The sequence below is a fragment of the Grammomys surdaster genome, unplaced genomic scaffold (genome assembly GCF_004785775.1).
Source record: "Grammomys surdaster isolate TR1022 unplaced genomic scaffold, NIH_TR_1.0 125985, whole genome shotgun sequence".
Classification (NCBI taxonomy): domain Eukaryota; kingdom Metazoa; phylum Chordata; class Mammalia; order Rodentia; family Muridae; genus Grammomys; species Grammomys surdaster.
Genome location: NW_021620801.1, coordinates 4,128,758 through 4,146,049, shown reverse-complemented (window position 1 = coordinate 4,146,049; position 17,292 = coordinate 4,128,758). Strand labels below are relative to the sequence as shown.

The 17,292-nt window shown below is 42.0% G+C and overlaps 1 protein-coding gene across 1 annotated transcript in view; it reads right to left on the bottom strand.

The window, feature by feature from the left end:
* Window positions 1–16,051, bottom strand: part of Itm2b (integral membrane protein 2B) — a 23,425-nt gene extending 7,374 nt beyond the window's left edge. The window contains exon 1 of the mRNA XM_028754238.1: window positions 15,751–16,051. Within this exon, the coding sequence (XP_028610071.1) occupies window positions 15,751–15,867 (117 nt within the window). The 5' untranslated portion in view covers window positions 15,868–16,051. The remainder of the gene's footprint in view (window positions 1–15,750) is intronic.
* Between the last annotated feature and the right edge of the window lie 1,241 nt (window positions 16,052–17,292).

Sequence of the window (17,292 nt, the reverse complement as noted above, 5' to 3'; positions counted from 1 at the left end):
CAGCTATGGACCATGGGAAGATGCCAAGAAAGAGTATGCAGCCTCACTGTTACACAAACAACGAGTTCTCAGGGCTTTTGATTTTTGATTTATCATGTTAACTATGTGACAAACAATGATTTTGAGAATAAATTACACATGTCTTAATGTGTTTAAACAGTTGCCCTGGGCACCAGGAATACAAACTCCGCCGAGGAAAGGATAGGTTGGATCACTGTGGAAAATGAATATACAAGAAGAGCCAAGCAGGTTGTGTGTACCTAGAATCATAGCCCTGGAGGGTGGAGTAGGGGACGTCGGCCAGTGACTGCCTTGTGTTGGAGGTCAGCCTAGACTACACAGAAAGCTCTAGGCCAGCCTTATCTTTCATATAAAACCCCTTTCCTATCTAATGAAACACAAAATAACATAAATGTGGGCTCTGACAGGAAAAATGCAGAGTGAGAGACAGGATGGGTTAAGGGAGAGACTTCCCAGGGAGAGAACACAGTGTGGAAGGGCACGGGACAAACACACACTGCCAGGCAGCAGACAGTGTTCCAGGAAACAATATAAAAGGTGAAGAATGAATAAAATCATGAGGGCAGAATCTAGCACCTTGCCAGGGAGCCATGGCGCCGCCGGGCGTTCAGTATGGTAGGAGGGATCCTAGGGACAGAGAACTGGAGCAGGCCACAGCCCTGGTATGGAGCTGAATTCATAAGTTATTTTAAAAAGTCATTTTCCAGGACAAAAGAAGAGAGTAGTTTGTTAACTTGGCTTTAGAACACTGACTCAAAGGGCAGTCAGTTACTCTGCACCTGAAACACGGCTTGAGAATAAAGGAATGAACAAGAGTCTATCTCAGTATCTAAATTACAGACCTGAGCCGGCAAGCCACTAGGAGCCTCCCAAGTGCTGATGTCGTCAAAGTCTCATCTCTTCCTTCTCTACTGCTATTAGTCGCTTCCTTTCTTGCATTAGAAATTCATGTAGAGATCTTATCTCTTGCTACAAGGCTAGACAGTTCCTGTTTATTCGTGTTCATTCTGCATTCCTAGAAACTCTAAACTACCCTTGGCGCTTAGTTAGCATGCAGATACTTGACAACCAGATGAAGAAAGGGCTTGGCTGTTTAAGTTTTCATGATTCACAATAGTTGTATCAGCAGCCGGAGAGCTAATGGAGGGGCACAACAGAGTCATCTAGGATGTATAACGAGCTGGCTAGCTGGCAAAGGCAGGAACTGCCCTTAACCCGGCATCTGTTAGGGCCAGTGTCGTGGAACATGCTGGGCAAGGTCCTGTAACAAAGTGAAGTGTGAATAAACCTTGCTTCTAACTGTCAGCAGTTTATGAACTAACACAGGTATGACAGACATGATGGCCCCATTACAAGCTGAGTCACAGAGCAAGGATCAAGCACATTCATTCAAGATAAAGGTTGTTAATGAAGCCCCGTGTGGTGGCTGAGGCAGGAGAACTGCCACAAATTCAAGGTCGACCTAGATAGACTAAGGTATGTTCCAGTTCAGCCAGGACTACAGTGTCAAAAACTAAATAATAATAATAATAATAATAGTACGTATTAGAGCATAGAGCTCTAGAACAAACCTTGCACCTGTTAGTTTACTAAAACGCACACCATAGCCTTTCCAATCAGGTGGACAAAGATGCTAACTAAAGTCAAGTCTGTTCCTACTCAGTGCGGTACTAGACATCCCAGCCAGTAAACAGCTGTCAATAGGCACAGGGTGAGAAAAAAAGAAAACTGTAGAAAACATAACAAAGTCAAATTATTCTACTAAAGATCAACTATTAAACATCACCTGTCGGTGGGAAGGGGGACACTGGGTAGCAGAAGTTAAAGGACTAACAAGACTGGGCCAGAGAGATGACTCAGTGGGTCAGAGCCTTGCAGCTCCTGCCAGGGAGCCCAGATTCCATTCCCAGCACACTCATCAGGTCACTCAGAACCCTCTGTAACTATAGTTCCTGGGAATCTAACAACTCTTAGGACCTCAGAATCCATATGTGGTACATATGCCTTCTCAGGCACACGCACATACACACATGTGAAATTCAATAAACATTTAAAAATAATAATTTCAAAGTAATCCTTCCTACATAAAGTGTTTTTAAAGAATGCCTAAGTTACATAAGAACCTCCTTCAAAATAGCAAAAAGAAAAAGAATAATTATTCAAATTTGTTCCAAACTACAACCAACCCAAATTTTTATTAACTGATAAATAGATTTCCATTTATCACATTCATATTATGGAACAAAACAGCAGTGGTCCTATAGTTTGTGTGTGCTTCAAACATTTTATAATTTAAAGAGGAAAAGCCTACCCCCATGTTCTCAGGAGTGTTTTTCTTTCTCTTAACCCTAGTGCTTAAAGTTTGCTTTATAAATCTCTTACTAAGCTCCAAGTCTGCTTTTAAAAAGACTAGTGACTTCCCTTGGCCTGATTTAACGGAAGGCAGTTCCCTCCTCCCCTGCACTGTGCTGTAACTGCTGCGCCTTAACTGTGCTTAGAACTCCCGCAGGCCCCACACAATTATCATCTTCTTAATCTTCCTCAAAGTCAAAATTTTAGCCCAGTTTATGAAAAGCACACCCTGGCCTACTCCTATGCTCAATAGCAGATAAAGAAGTGGCTTCCAGGGTATGGCTGGTGGTCCAAAGCAGGAGGGCTGCAGTTAGCAGGCAGCCTAGTTGGTTAAATTAAAAACATTAAATAAAAAAGAATACTGGAGATGCAGTGTGCAGAGTAAGTACTTCGAGGAGACACAAAGACTCAGGTTCAGTCTCTGATACATAGACACGGTGCAGTGGACTCTCTCTCAAGTACCACAATATGTTCTGGTAAACTCATCGGACAATAAGACAAGACTACTTAACTATATCTTAAGCAATATGAAGTTTAACTGTGTTTTACTTCCATTAGTTATATAAATTAGGTCACCTCAGTCAGTTCCCTGCCAGGCTTCAATCATTAACATAGCTCAAATAAAAGGTAAGGTTTAAAAATGTTTTATTGTTCAGCTTCAAAGTAACAAATACTTCACATTCTCGATGCTTCGATTTGAACCTTATTTACATAACAAATGGAGCACAGAGCCTTTTATGAGACATTTTCTAAAGTTCCTCAAATGTAACGTTTTGAATTTCACAGCAAATCCAACAGCTTGTCTTAGAAGCCACGTTACTAAAGAAAAAAATATGTCAAGTATTAAAAATTACAGGTCCAGGGCTAGGAATGTGGCAGATGGGTAGAGCACTTGTCCAGCCTACAGGAAGCCTCTGGCTTCGGTCTTCAGCACCACCTGCAGAAAACCAGCTGTGGCTGGCACACCGGGGAGCTTAGCCCTGAGGATGTGGGGTCAGGAGGGGCAGTTGTTCAAGGTTATCCTCAGCTACACAGCTGGAGTACAATAGACCCTGTCTGAATGAATGAATGAATGAATGAATGAATGAATGAATGAATGAATGAATGAGTTCCAAACAGAGACAGTTTGGGGATGGGGAAACCATGACATAAAAATACTAGGTATAAAAATAAGAACAAAAGAAAAAAAATCGTTAATTCAAAATAACATGCAATACTGAACCATCAGAAATAGATTTACTTAGAAACATCTATGAATCATGTTGGACTAATAGAGGTAAATATTGACAGGGTATGAAACAATCCAAAGGCTGTCCCATGGAGAAGACTTGGGGGATAGTCCTCTCTTGGAGTACTGCCAAGGTCTTGCAAATTCCTTCCTCACTTTTCTGTAATAAATCTATGTTTGCTCTGCTTAAAAGAGAAAAAAAAAAGATTTTGGCATTTCCTTGTATGCAAAACAAAACAAAAGAAAATTGTTTCAAGTCAGGAAATAGAGGTGGGGTGTGTGGCTCAGCACAGGAGAGCGTGGCTGTTGTGCCTGAGGCTCGGGGTCCCTGTTACTCCACTGCACTTCCTGCTTTTTCCCTTGACAGGTGACATCACAAGACTCTTCATGATCAGTCCCCTGTGAACTATCTCCAGGAAGTAGTATAAAGTATTTACTGTATACATTTTAACTCCTATGCTCACAAAACTTTTACTGAGTACCATTAACTATCTTTCTCAGACTAATGGAAAATATTTTCTAACAGTAAAAGGGGCCTTACATATGAAAAAAGAGAAACCTGATGTACACATCTTTTTTAACTTTTGGTATCAAGTACTTAGGATTCCAGTACATGCACCAGGCCTGTAGAGTTCTAGGTCTTAGTTGAATGGGAGATGCTCTGCTCACCTGGCTTCAAGAGTAGGCTACTTTTCTCAGTACAGGAACACCAAAAACCAAACAAACAAAAAACCAACCAACCAATCAAACAAACAAAAACCAAAAAACCAGGTCTCATGATCTTCCCACCATCAAAAGCATCCAGAACCAAGAGCATCTGAGGTAGGTGAGACAGAGCCTCAGACTGGCAAGTTAATAGACTGTTCGGGACAGCAAACATCTGTTTGCTTTCTTTCTTCTTCATCCTGACTAGTATATAAATTCTGCTTCCCAATTCCTTTTCGAACAGGACTGTCACTGTCCACATAGGAGTATTACCTTTGACGCATAAATAGGAAGCAAGCTCCAGAGCTGGGAGCAGAGAGCTGCTCTTTGCATTTAAGGGCCACAGTTCACAGCAGCCTCGGCCAAGTTCTTTAGTACTGGGCTGAAATTAGGAAGCACAAGTAGCATGTTGAATCGGGAGTCAGCGAGTTAGTCTATATTTAGAACAGGGGCAATGAAGGAGAGGAGCTTGCGGTGGCGACGCTGAGGCCAACAATACCACTCTGCACTCACATTTTCTTGGTTAACAAATTCTATAATATACAAGCAACAATGCAGGAAGAAAAATAGCAGTCTAAGCTATTGTGTAACATTTTGAGAAATCTATAAGATCTGAACCAAACTGCTAGCATCTGACAAAATGAGTGCATGCCTTGGTTAAAATAAGCAGGCCAGAGTGAAAAGACAAGACCTGAGTGTAGCTATAAAATAAATGCATTCAGTGATAGAACACATCAGTCAATTCTGTATCATTAGGGAAAGGCAGAGGATCGGATGCAAAGTAAAATGCTATTAAATATTAATTTATGAGTAACTGAAAATCGATTCCTTTTCTGCAGTTTAAGATCTCCTTCTTTGGCCATGGCTCAGAGATGACCACCATTTTTCTAGTGCTCATTCACTCTATGCTTTCTAGAGCTTTACCAACGACAGCGTACGAAGCCAATGTTGGTAGATTTTCCAGTTCATAATGCTGTTATAAAGCAAGGGGAACGGACTGGCAAGTGCTTTGTAAGCAGTGTTACATACAAGTTTTACCTGTTGTTAACAGGTCCAGTCTCTTACAAGGCATGAAGCAGCTGGCGAAAGCAGGGTTTGCCCTCCCACCGAAATCTGACTGTTATTAATAACAACTGTCTTCTGAAAACCTCAGAGTTTTAGGAACTCTTCAGGAACCAACAATCTGATTGTTTGGTCTTGGCTCTTGATTCTACCACGCTTCTGGTTCTTGGCTGGAGGGATATAATCTTCTTGGGAAAGCAGAGATGGCTTTTTTTTTTTTTTAAAACACGCTGTCAGACTCATAGGACGTTTCTCTACTGTTCATCAAATTATATGGGATAGTGTTTATGAAAGTGTACTGAAATCATATACACATGAGGCAAAACTGTAATGGAGAATATTCAGGTTGCCAACCTGCACATTTTAAAGTAAATCTTGAAAAGCAAAGATATAAATGAATAGTTGAGCACAGTAAACACCTGTAATTATTAGTACTCAGGGAGCAGAGGCAGAAGGATTGCTGCAAGTTCAGGGTCAGCCTGGTCTACACAGCAAGTCCTAGTCAAGTCAAACCAGGGCCACACAGCAAGACACTGACAAAATAGAAAAAAAAAAAGAACAATGAAAAGTTTTCATTGAAAAGCAAAACTCAGAGCAGTAAAGGCGGTAAATCAAAATCCCAAAGTTGGTAGTGAGCTGCCTTCAAAGTTACTCACAAAGTCAGCAGTCCTGGCTCTATGGAGAGGAGATTAGAGACTGGTGGCTCATTTTTCTAGGTCATCTTGTCAGGTCTTAAATTAGTGCCAATAATCCAGACAGTTTCCATTATTATCCATTATTAATTATCATTAGGCCTATTGTTAGTGCAAAGGGAATATTCTAATTAAACTTTCAAAAGCTTGGGTGAAGGTGGAGTTGAAAGTCCACATATTGATTTTCAGCTAATGTTTATCTTCTGAAAACTCAATGAGGTAATGGTAAAAGCAAAGCAAATGAACCTGTGGCCCCACAGAACAGACACGATCGACAGCAGAGTCTATCAACAGTCTCACAGAGGGGAAATGTCGCAGCATGGGGAGAAAGCCCAAGCTTCTGCAGAGGTAGAGCAAGCATGAAGCAAGGAAGACAGGGCAGGAAGAACCAGAATCCAGAACAGCAGCAGAGCAGGGGCCCAGGCACAGCACCAGGGAATATGGCTGAGGTAGAACTTGATACCAATGGAATGCAAGGATCAGCTGGGAATGTGTATGCCTGCAATCCCAGCGCTCAGGAAGTGGAGACAGCAAGAGTAGTGTGAATGGAGGGCAAGCCGAGACTCCATCACTCTAGGCTACAAAAAGACACTGTCTTGGGAGGGAGGGAGGGAGGGAGGGAGAGAGGGAGGGAGGGAGGGAGGGAGGGAGGGAAGTAAGAAAAAGGAAGAGGGGACCAGTGCACTCATATATGCAAGACTTTACAAATTTTTGATCACAGATTTTTTTTTTCTTTTTCTAAAGCAGATTAAATGCATGGAAGCAAACACAACCCTGAAGTCCTGACTGATTCTCTGGTAAGCCTGAAGATACAGAAAGGCAATTAGACTACTGTCAGAAGATGAACAACCAAAAAAATACACAGATAATTAAGCCATATTCCCTCCAGCTCCAAGAAACAATGATCAAATCCAGACAAAAGAAAAAGGTTTTATACAAGAAAGTACAGTTCGAGTAGACACATTACTCTAGGGTAAACATCACTTGTCAAGTACGAAAAAAGCAGTGGCTATCAATTTAGCAAAAAGTCACTATGTTACCAGGCAGTGGTGGAGCATGCCTTTAATCCCAGCACTTGGGAGGCAGAGGCAGGCGGATTTCTGAGTTCGAGGCCAGCCTGGTCTAGAGAGTGAATTTCAGGACAGCCCAGGCTATACAGAGAAACCCTGTCTCCAGAAAAAAACAAAACAAAACAAAAGTTACTATGTATACCAAGAGAATAGATTATGTGTGAAGTAAAAAAAAAAAAGACATACATGTACGTGCAATACTATATCCATCTTTCATAAGGATACCACCAATGAGTAATATTAAAACAGCACAGGAATTAAAAATAAACTTTTGGAAACAACACGAAAAAGCAGTATAAGCAAGTATTTCTGGACACTGTCACCCAAGGGTGGTGCAGAGGTCCTTGTCAGGGACCCACAGTCCTATTACTTTCCCAACAGGGCTAGGAAGCTGCTCTCACTTTCATTCTCCGTAGTGGGCAGCACTGTCTCCACAAGCTGAACTCACGACATCTTAACCAACATCGGGCCGTGCAGACTCCAGCTGACTTCTGTCAAACTGTTCATTAAACACTGCACAGCTCTGGGAGAGTTACTTGTAAACTCTGAGTTGTTTGGAAATGTTCATGACTCACAGAACAGCTGTTTGTGTTAGGAGTATAAGTAGTCTGCCTTCTTTCTAATGTAGTAAGTAACTCTTTATATAAAATCTGTAGGATGCAAAAGCTCCTTGGGTTTATGAACAATTTTTTAACCTTTACTCAAGACACTTTGGGCCCAAAATATTTAAGAATCCCTGGTTCAGAGAAACGTGGAGTTCAGATCATGTGGAGCCGAGCTGTGTTTCTCGAATACAGATACCAGCCTACACTCTGCTCAGCAAAGCCACAAACCAGAGCAGTCTAGTGGCCACGCTGTAACAAGAGACTAGAAGTGAACATAATTGCTTCTGATTAATCTAAGGACACTGACATTAGAATATGTCTCTAGGGAGAGAGGAGACTCTTGCACTAGAATAGTGACTGTCTCTAAGGAAAGAAGGCATTATTGTAAAGGAAATAAGTCATTTTCCCAGTTGGTGGCAAAATTCTTTCCACATTGACTGGGGTATTAGTTCAGGTACACACATGTAAAATGATCTGTCACTTAAGAGCTTAAATTTTTCTGTGTATTACTGCACCACAGCCTCTAAAAGTGTGCCCTACTACTAAGATATTGAAGACTATTTACATCTTAAAACTAAACTGATTCTATTGGTACCTAATATGTACTGGAGAAACACACATTTTAAAATCCTGATGGTTTTTATGTCGAAGGACTTTGGAACAACAAAAGTGTCAATACTGTTCTACAACTGACATGAGGTGGAAGCATACAGAACAGTATCACAGACATAACAGTCCAAAGTAGGAATGACTGATGGGTGAGGGGGTGTGGCTTCTAAGGCCTATATTTGCTGTGTTGCTAATGGAAACTGATGCAGAGACCTGAGGTGATTTAGTCAGCATAGTACTTGAGAGATCAAGGCAAGGTTCAAGTTCCCATCACTAACTGTATTGATGTGTGAACTGTTATCACTAGCCCCCTTAACTGAGGGTACCAGATAAAAAGGAGGAATAGCACTTTTTCATTCTCTTTCTCCTGATCATTGGAAACTGTAGATATCACTCCTAATACCTGTGCTATTGAAAACCAAGCATTACATTACACATGAACACAAGAGCCAGACTTTGCTAGCTTGCTTCCCACATGAAAGGAGATTATAAAATGGTGGTTTACATCAAGCCATTAGTGTTTCTAGCTAAATTATTATATGAGTTTAATGAAAATCCTGATCTGCCTTTTAAACTGCAGTATGATAGCATAGTATGTGGAGTAGCACAGAGGTAGAGTGTGGGCTTGCTATGTGGGCCCTGTGATCAGGAAATAACCATTACCAGCACCAGGGTACAAAGAGTGGATCTGATTTCTTTTAAATGAAAACCAAAGAAAGTCTAACTTGATTAGATGTGCAAAAACTCCAGCTTCATCAATTCACATTCTTGGGCATAAGGGGAGTAAGTCTGCCATGCTATTTAACATGGTTCGTCCTCTTCTAACTAAAACGGACGGGACTGGGGACTTTATAATACACCAGGCAGAAAGTGAAAACAAGGGACACTAAATGAGTAACAATGACCTAAGCAGACTGCCTCTCAAAGTCACCTTCCCTAGTTTAACAGGGATCTTTGGATACTGCAGCAATTTTTTTTTTTTTTTTTTGGTTTTTCGAGACAGGGTTTCTCTGTATAGCCCGGGCTGTCCTGGAACTCACTCTGTAGACCAGGCTGGCCTCGAACTCAGAAATCCGCCTGCCTCTGCCTCCCGAGTGCTGGGATTAAAGGCATGCGCCACCACCGCCCGGCGATACTGCAGCAATTTAATGAACAATGAGAACTGCCTTTTTGGGTAGGCATGGTGGTGCATGTCATGCATTCAGTCCTAGGACTTAGAGACCCGAGGCAGGAGGAATGCCATGGGTTTGAGGCCATCTGGTCTACATAGTAAAAAAATGTCAAGCTAGCCTGGGTTACAAAGCGAGTCTCTGTCTCAGAAAACAAGGGGAGAGATTGAACGAGGAAAATAAAATAAAATGGGCTGCTTGCTTGTTACAGTAACTATTTTTAACCAGGTACAATGGCTCAAGCCTAAAGTCAAAGCACCCAGGAAGTCAAGGCAGGAGACTACAGTGAGCTCCAGGCCAGTGGTGTTACACAGTCCCAGGTCAGCCTAGGTTACAGAGTAAGACCCTGTCTCCAAAACTTTTAAATTAAACATCACAATCATATTTAAGAAAAAAATTATGATTTACTCTTTATACTCATTATGAAAAACAAATTCTTCATTTCTAAAAATAATCTGACACTAAAAGTTAAAGATTCAGAGACAAGTGTGATAACATGTATCTGTAGTCTTCAACTCATGGACTGTTGAGTTTTGAGGCTAGCCTGGTCTATACAATCAGTTCCAGAGCAGCCAGGGACACAGTGTGACTGTGTCTCAAAAATAAACAAACAAACACCCAGAAACTTAAAAATTCTGAATATTAAAAATCCAACAAAGCTTGTTCCTTAAGATATGGAATCCAACCACTTTGTTGAATACCTGTTGTATAAACAAAACTGTCTATGCAAGTATTTTAAATTTTAAAAGTAGTAAATTTCCAGCTAGGAACAACTGCTCACATCTGTCATCTCAGCACTTTCCAGTCTGAGGCAGGAGGAGAGTTATAGTCCTAGACCAGCCTGAACAATAAAGTAAAACCAACCAAACAAACAAACAAACAAATAGATCCCTATCTCAAAAAACCAAAAGATTCTAATGCCATGCACAGTGTCAACTTCTCAAACAAATTTGGTACTTAACTTAAAACTGCTAGCATTAATAAACCAAACTATAGGTGTTATTTCAATATTAACTTCTCTTTAGTCATGGCACCAAGTCATGAATCACTCCAGGAAACATGTCAGCATTAGCTGATAAAACAGTTAAGTATAAAGTTAGGAGATTCATTCCCCCACTAATAAGTTTTTCATTTCTATAACTCAATTTAAATTTTCTTGTTTGGGAATAAAAATTATACTATCAATCCAATTTGTCCTAAAATGGGGCAGCTACTGAAACACTTCATAGCTCTTTTCCCTCTCAACTCAATGTAAGGACTAAAATTCAGCAATCCTTAAAAATGTTTTTTTTTTTCATCCAATTATTAGTAGCATAAGCTTAAAGCTTGTGAGAATATGGATCCTAAATACAGAAGAAAGTTAAAAACTATAATTAAGGGGAGAGGGCTTTTTTAAAAAACGGTTTTTGTTTTCATAATTTTTAAAGTTAATACACCAAGTAATGGGATTTGGTTTTGGAAAGTTTTTAAATGATGTTCTTAGGGTGACTTCTGCAATGTAATCCTAAACCTTGAACTTTCAGCTATCTGTCATGTAAAAGACTAGCACTGTGAAACTCCGTGCAGAGTAAGTGCCGGGGATACCTAGCTTTACACGGAAACTCAGCTAATCACAAGCACAGCCCAGGGTTCCCACTCTCTAAGCCACTCAGTCATAGCCTTTAGAGTCAATGTGAAATCCTTTAGCTTAACAGGTAGCAGCTACGGCCTGAATCCTCTGGTGGGAAAGTCCTTAACTCCTCCTTCAGTCTCCAAGCTCTAATTAAATGACATATTTAGGGCTGGAGAAATAGCTCAGGGCGAGGTGTAAAACCCTCTTCTAGCATGCACAAGGCCCTAGGTTCAATTCCCAGGACCACAAAAGTAGAACTCTTGCCAGTTAAAAAGAGAACATCTTTATTTTGACCCATTTCTTTGTCCAGGATGATATTTACTAACACGATGTCAGACAAAGAGATCCAAGAGGCTTTAGTCAAAACATGAATTCCGAGAGCACTCAAAGCATGCAGCTTTTGAAGTCACTTCAGATGTTTGGGTTATGGTTTCATGAAACTGCAATGTCTCAGAAGGCTGCTTCATCCATTGTTCTCTGGGTGCTGACACACAGGTCACGCTTTTGCAACATATAATAAACACCTGCTAAGCGGAGTACTGAGTGCATTAAGTATACCTATATCATAAATGAATCTTAGTATTTTTGATTTAAAAATATATACTGCTATACACATAAAACTCTTAGGTGGAAGAGTTGAACTCCCTGAGTTCTTAGAGGTTTATGAATATGCCAAGGACAATATCTGGCCTTGCCCACCTGGGGACTATCATCCTAGTAGCTAACTTGTTTTTCAACCAATGACAATATGCAACATTACCCACCTTCAAAAAACAGAGTGTCACATCAGAGATATGCAGAAGCAATTATCTGTCTCCCAGAACCAAACCCTCACTTTAGACATCCATAACCTTACAGAGGCCAAGATTTAATGAATGTGAAAGTTCTGCTGGCTCTAGCCAGGCATGGGGGGCACGTTTGTCCTAGCTCTAAGAGGGAGAAGGCAGGAGGATTACTGCACTTTCCAGGCCAGCCTGGTCTACACGAATTCTAGGATAGCCAAGTCTATTCTATAGTAAACGTTTCCAGCCAGTGTCTACAAACATAAATTACATCAATAGGTAATGAGATGCACTCTGACTAAAGAGAGACAAGCTCCCAGTCCCCCTGCAGAGACCAACATGTCTCACTGAATGTCTAGTCGTGCACTTTATGTCCTTCCTCTACCCCCTAAAGCCACAAACTGGGAGGCACCGAGCCAGTCTGGGACAATTCCGACTGTGTTTGTCACCCAGTGTCCATGCTGTCTCCTCTGCTCTGCAATGTCTCAGGAACAGACAAATGAAGGGGTCACGAGCAAGTACTGCAGCTCGGGCTGTTGCTTATTCCCTGCTCCACAGTGAGGAAAGCAAACCCGAGTACGTACTTGATTACATAATCCTCCCTTCCACTCGCTTCCTGTTCCTTTGGCCGCTGACCCCTTGTAGGACTCAAGGGAGAGATCTAACAAATTAAACATGGAAAGGAAGAGAGGAAATTCTCTTGTTGAGGAGAGGAGCACTTGTTTTGTTTTTTTTCCCCCCCAACAATTAAAACAATTGAATTGTTAGCAGGGTGTGGTGGTACATGAGTACAATCTTAGCACTCAGGAAGTGAAGACCAGAGGATCTGGAGTTCAAGGTTATCAGCAGCTATGTGGCAAGTTCAAGACCAGCCTGGGCTACGACAGAACTTGTCTCAAAACCCATAACAACAATTTTAATTATTGTAAAACTGTAATTTATATAATCTCAGCATCTTCATACAATTTTAAAACTGAAAGAGTCCTTGCAGACCATCTGGTTCAATCCTTGAATCTTGTCCCTCCCACAACACCCCTCCCCAAAAAGAATTTAAGCTTAAAAAAAAAAAAAGTCAAGCAGTTATGTTGGACATACTCAGGGCTTCTGATGCAGTAACAGTATTTTATTTGTATTTGCACACATACTTTCCCAAGGGTCAAAGAAAGCTCTGAACACAAACATCAAGGACTGCTGCCTGTACCACAGTATATCCTTATCACTTCAAATTGACCTTTGTCACACAGATCACCATACTATGGCTCTTTGCTGTGTCTGTCCCTCTAAAAGCTGTGTGTCAATCAGGATGGATCTGAGAAGAAGTCAAGACTGTTAACCAAAAGATGTGGAAGAAAAAATAATGCAAACTAGCTGGGATAACATAATCAAAAGAAGTAGCTGCTGGGACAGAGAACCAAAGCAAAAATTAGTCTGAAACCGTAACAGAGCAGCAGAACTGCTTCCAGAAGGTTCTCACACAAGGCAGGGGACAGCAGAAGACAGCAGTGTAAACGTACGTACGTGTGTGCGTGTGTGTTACATAAGCCACTGACAGGAGAGAACAGAATTCTTACAGATACCCACGAGGTATCCTCAAGCACAGTGTATAAAAACTGGTCCATAGCTACTCTGTAAAAGTGTTAAAATGCTTTCTTTCCAAGTTCTCAAACCAGCTTGGTCCTCTTGACCAAAGGAAATGCCCCAGGCAAAACACATTAAGGTTAATTCTGTTTCCAGCCCAGGCGGTCAGACAAGGTGGTTGCCACACATTGCAGCCCAAAGGAACACCAGAACATTATGTAATCGCTCTGCAGCTCTGGGATGAGGTCAGTTCTCGCTCGCTCAGTAAGCAGGCTTTTCCTTTATTCTTGCTATTCCCATTGTAGAGATACTGTCCCCCACGGAGAAAAGGCTACCAGCTTATAGCTGGAAAAAGAATTTGGGTTTTTTTGTTTTGTTTTGTTTTGTTTTTGGGTTTTTCTGTATCAACCAATTTGGCTATGACTTCTGTGTGGCTATAGAAGAACAGAAGCCCTCACTGTTTAATCGAAGTATCTTCCTTTAGATAGAGAAATTAAAGAAATTAAGAAATAAAAGCAAAACATACAGCTATAAACAGTTACTCTGAAATAAAAATTAAATTATTGTGAGCATATGATAAATCCTAAGAGCTCAAAAAAAAGAACTTGCCACTACTTCATTAATGGCAAGACTGATTCAAAGCTCCTTGGCAAAGTGAATTCTGCTGTTTGTCTAGAGTTTCAAACCTTCACAACAGTGGAATAAAGGACAGAGAAATGACATCATTGATACTTTCTTAGAGTGGGAGGAGTTATAGTTTTAGAATTTAAAGATCACATACCTATATATTATCATTGAGAATATATATTTGAAGCTGGGCATGGTTGTGCACACCTGTAATCCCAGAACTTGGGAGGAAAATGAAGGGAAGGTTTGAGTTCGAAGCCTACCTGGGCTTCATGAGACCCAGGCAGTCTCCACAAACAAGAATACCGATACGAAGTTGCTGTGTCTGGGTACTTGACTACAGGTCTATTCTAGATTAAAATGTGCATTCGACAAAGAGATATGGTAATTTGCTATGACAATTTTCACCTGTGAATTCTAAACATTTGCTTTCAAGACCAACAGTGTGTGTTCTAGGTTCAGGAAAACAATGCTACAACCAGAGCCCTTAATCGTTTTAGGGGAATCAGCTTACTTTTCTTATCTCAAGGGAAGACACTCATTTAAAAATCAACCTGATGTTTGCTTTTGGCTAGAACATTTCCAGAAAACAGGGACAAACAGCCCAGATTGCTATTATAGTCTCAAAAATTTCATATGGCATTAGTGGCCTGTTTCTTTACAGTAATATTCATTAGATCATTAAAAAAATAACCCAAAACACTCCTTACTACTTGTACCATGGGCACAAACGATTTATTTTAAGTCAAGACTAAAATTACTCGAGTGACCATAAGTATTTAAAAGTGTTAATCAAAAAATGAAGCAGCACCCACTGTTAATATCTATAGGATCAAATGTCAACAATCTAATGAGGAGGCAGAAAGAAAACTTAGAAAACAATTCTATTTATGTTTAAAATAATATTATTGTACGTCACTTTTAAAAATTGAATCCAGAGACAGCTTCTCTCAGTGCTAACGGGGAATGTGGTAAAATGAGGGTGAATTTTGTAGTGATGGGAGCAAATTCCTATGTTCGGGTTCCAGTTTCACTTATTCAGAAGTCCTCACAAAAAAGCTGATAACATTTAAAAGTCAACTGTTGGGTTCCTCGGGAACAGCCACAATAACAATTACTTTCACCTGGAATATTTGTTACAATAATAAAATCACCAGCCAGAAACTATTCCCAGTTTGCTGTTGTCTTCTCCTCTCTCCAGACCCCAAGATGTTTACCTGCCAACACCGAAGGCCATTTGTAGGCAAGGGAGTTTGTAAAAGAAAAGGGCTTTTAAAAAATTAAGATGCTTACAGTTGTTGGACTTAGTCCAAGTGCTGTTCAGCCTAGAAACGAAAGTAGGAAACAACAGAGGTTTAGGCTTGTTATGATGTCAGCCATTTTAGGCACAGTATTTATACTGGAAGAAAAGTGCCAAACTCGGTGGTGGTGGCGGTGCCTGTCGCTGCAGGTTCCCGGGCGACCAAGCCAAGTGCAAAGCTGCGGGAGCTCGTACACCTGTGCAACTGGCCCCTCGGGGGTCGCCAGGGCCAGGACCCCGCCCCGCCCGCTGCACACACACCACGGTACCCGGGAGCGGAGGGCCGTCCGGGCACCCGTCCCCGCCGCTGGGACCCCGCCCGCGACCCCAGCCAGGACCTTGCAATCCACCGCCACGGCATCCGGAGGGACGATGAGCGCCTCCTCGCTGCTCTTGGGCTCGTCCTTCTTGGCCTCCTTCTGGGCCAGCGCCGAGTTGAACGTCACCTTCACCATGGTGCGGCCTGGGGCGCCCTAGGCGGCGGCGGCGGCGGCGGCGAAGGCTGGGGTCGCGGGTGGCAGGATCCCGGCTGCGAGTGCAGCCTCGTCGGCCGAGCTCAGGGCACGACTCTGCAACGGAGGAGCGGACTGCGCGACAGCAGCAGCGGCTCAGTACAGCGCGGTTTCGGGCCTCGCAGCTGGGGCGCGGGCGCGGGGCGGGGCTCGGAGGGGGCGTGGTCTATAGGCGGGGCCTGGGCGGGGCGGGGCCTGGCTCCACGCCAGACCCTCCCTGACTCCCCCCCACTCCAGATTCAGTGGGAATCTGGCCAGGCTTTGTGGAGGGCGCGCCTGGTTGAGCTAGGACTTGTTGCCCCTCTGGGCTGCCTGGATTTTCCGGTTCTGAATTTGCTTCCAACTAGTTCTCCTCCGGGGCCCAGTGTTGCAGGTTGATAAGAAAATGGGGTGAGGGCTGGAGAGATGGCTCAGTGGTTAAGAGCACTGACTGCACTTCCAGAGGTCCTGAGTTCAAATCCCAGCAACCACATGGTGGCTCACAACCATCTGTAATGGGATCTGATGCCCTCTTCTGGTGTGTCTGAAAACAGCTACAGTGTATTCATATATAATAAATAAATAAATCTTTAAAAAAAAAAAAAAAAAGAAAGTGTTTTAAAAAAAAAAAAAAAAAAAAAGAAAATGGGGTGAACTCTGTCGGTTGGCTACGTAGGATAAGTTCACTTCTGATAGCTCCAAATTCTCTTAAATTGTGAGCCCACAGGCCGTGGAATTTTTGTGTGAGAAAAAAAAAACAAACAAACCCAAATGCTGGTTTAGTTATTTATTAGCAAGCGACTCAGTAGAGCATAGGAATATTTGAAGCGTTGTGTTCTGGTATCCTGGTGATCTGACTTATCTCCTACAGACCTCACCCTAAGGTGTTGCCTGGTTGACTAAGCTGGTCTTTTCTTCTTCCCTCAGAAGTCAGTGGCTGCCTGGCCTAGTCTCAATCCAATGACCAGGAACCCTCTTCACCCATTTGTATTCCTAAAATCCTACACTGATAAAACACAATGTACCAAGCGAGCTCATTTGTAAAAACAAGCAAAAAAAAAAAAAAAACCATATGTGCCTTAGGCCAATCTGTGATTTGTGACAATGTACTTAGGACAAATTCTTATTTTTCTTCAAAATAAAAAATTCTCCTTCTTTGTAGATGTTCTGCTTCTGACTGACAGAGGACACTGGCCCACACAATCTTACTAGGTTTACCGCTCTGGTCCTTTGGTCAAATGATTGCTCCTGTAGCCTTCTCCACACCTTCTCCTTGTCCACCTACTGTAGTGTCTGTTGGCCAGAAGATTCCTGTTGGGTCAGTTCTGGCCTAGGGCAACCTTGAAGAAAGCAGTTGAGCTTTCTTGGGGTTCTTGAGCCCCTGGCTCT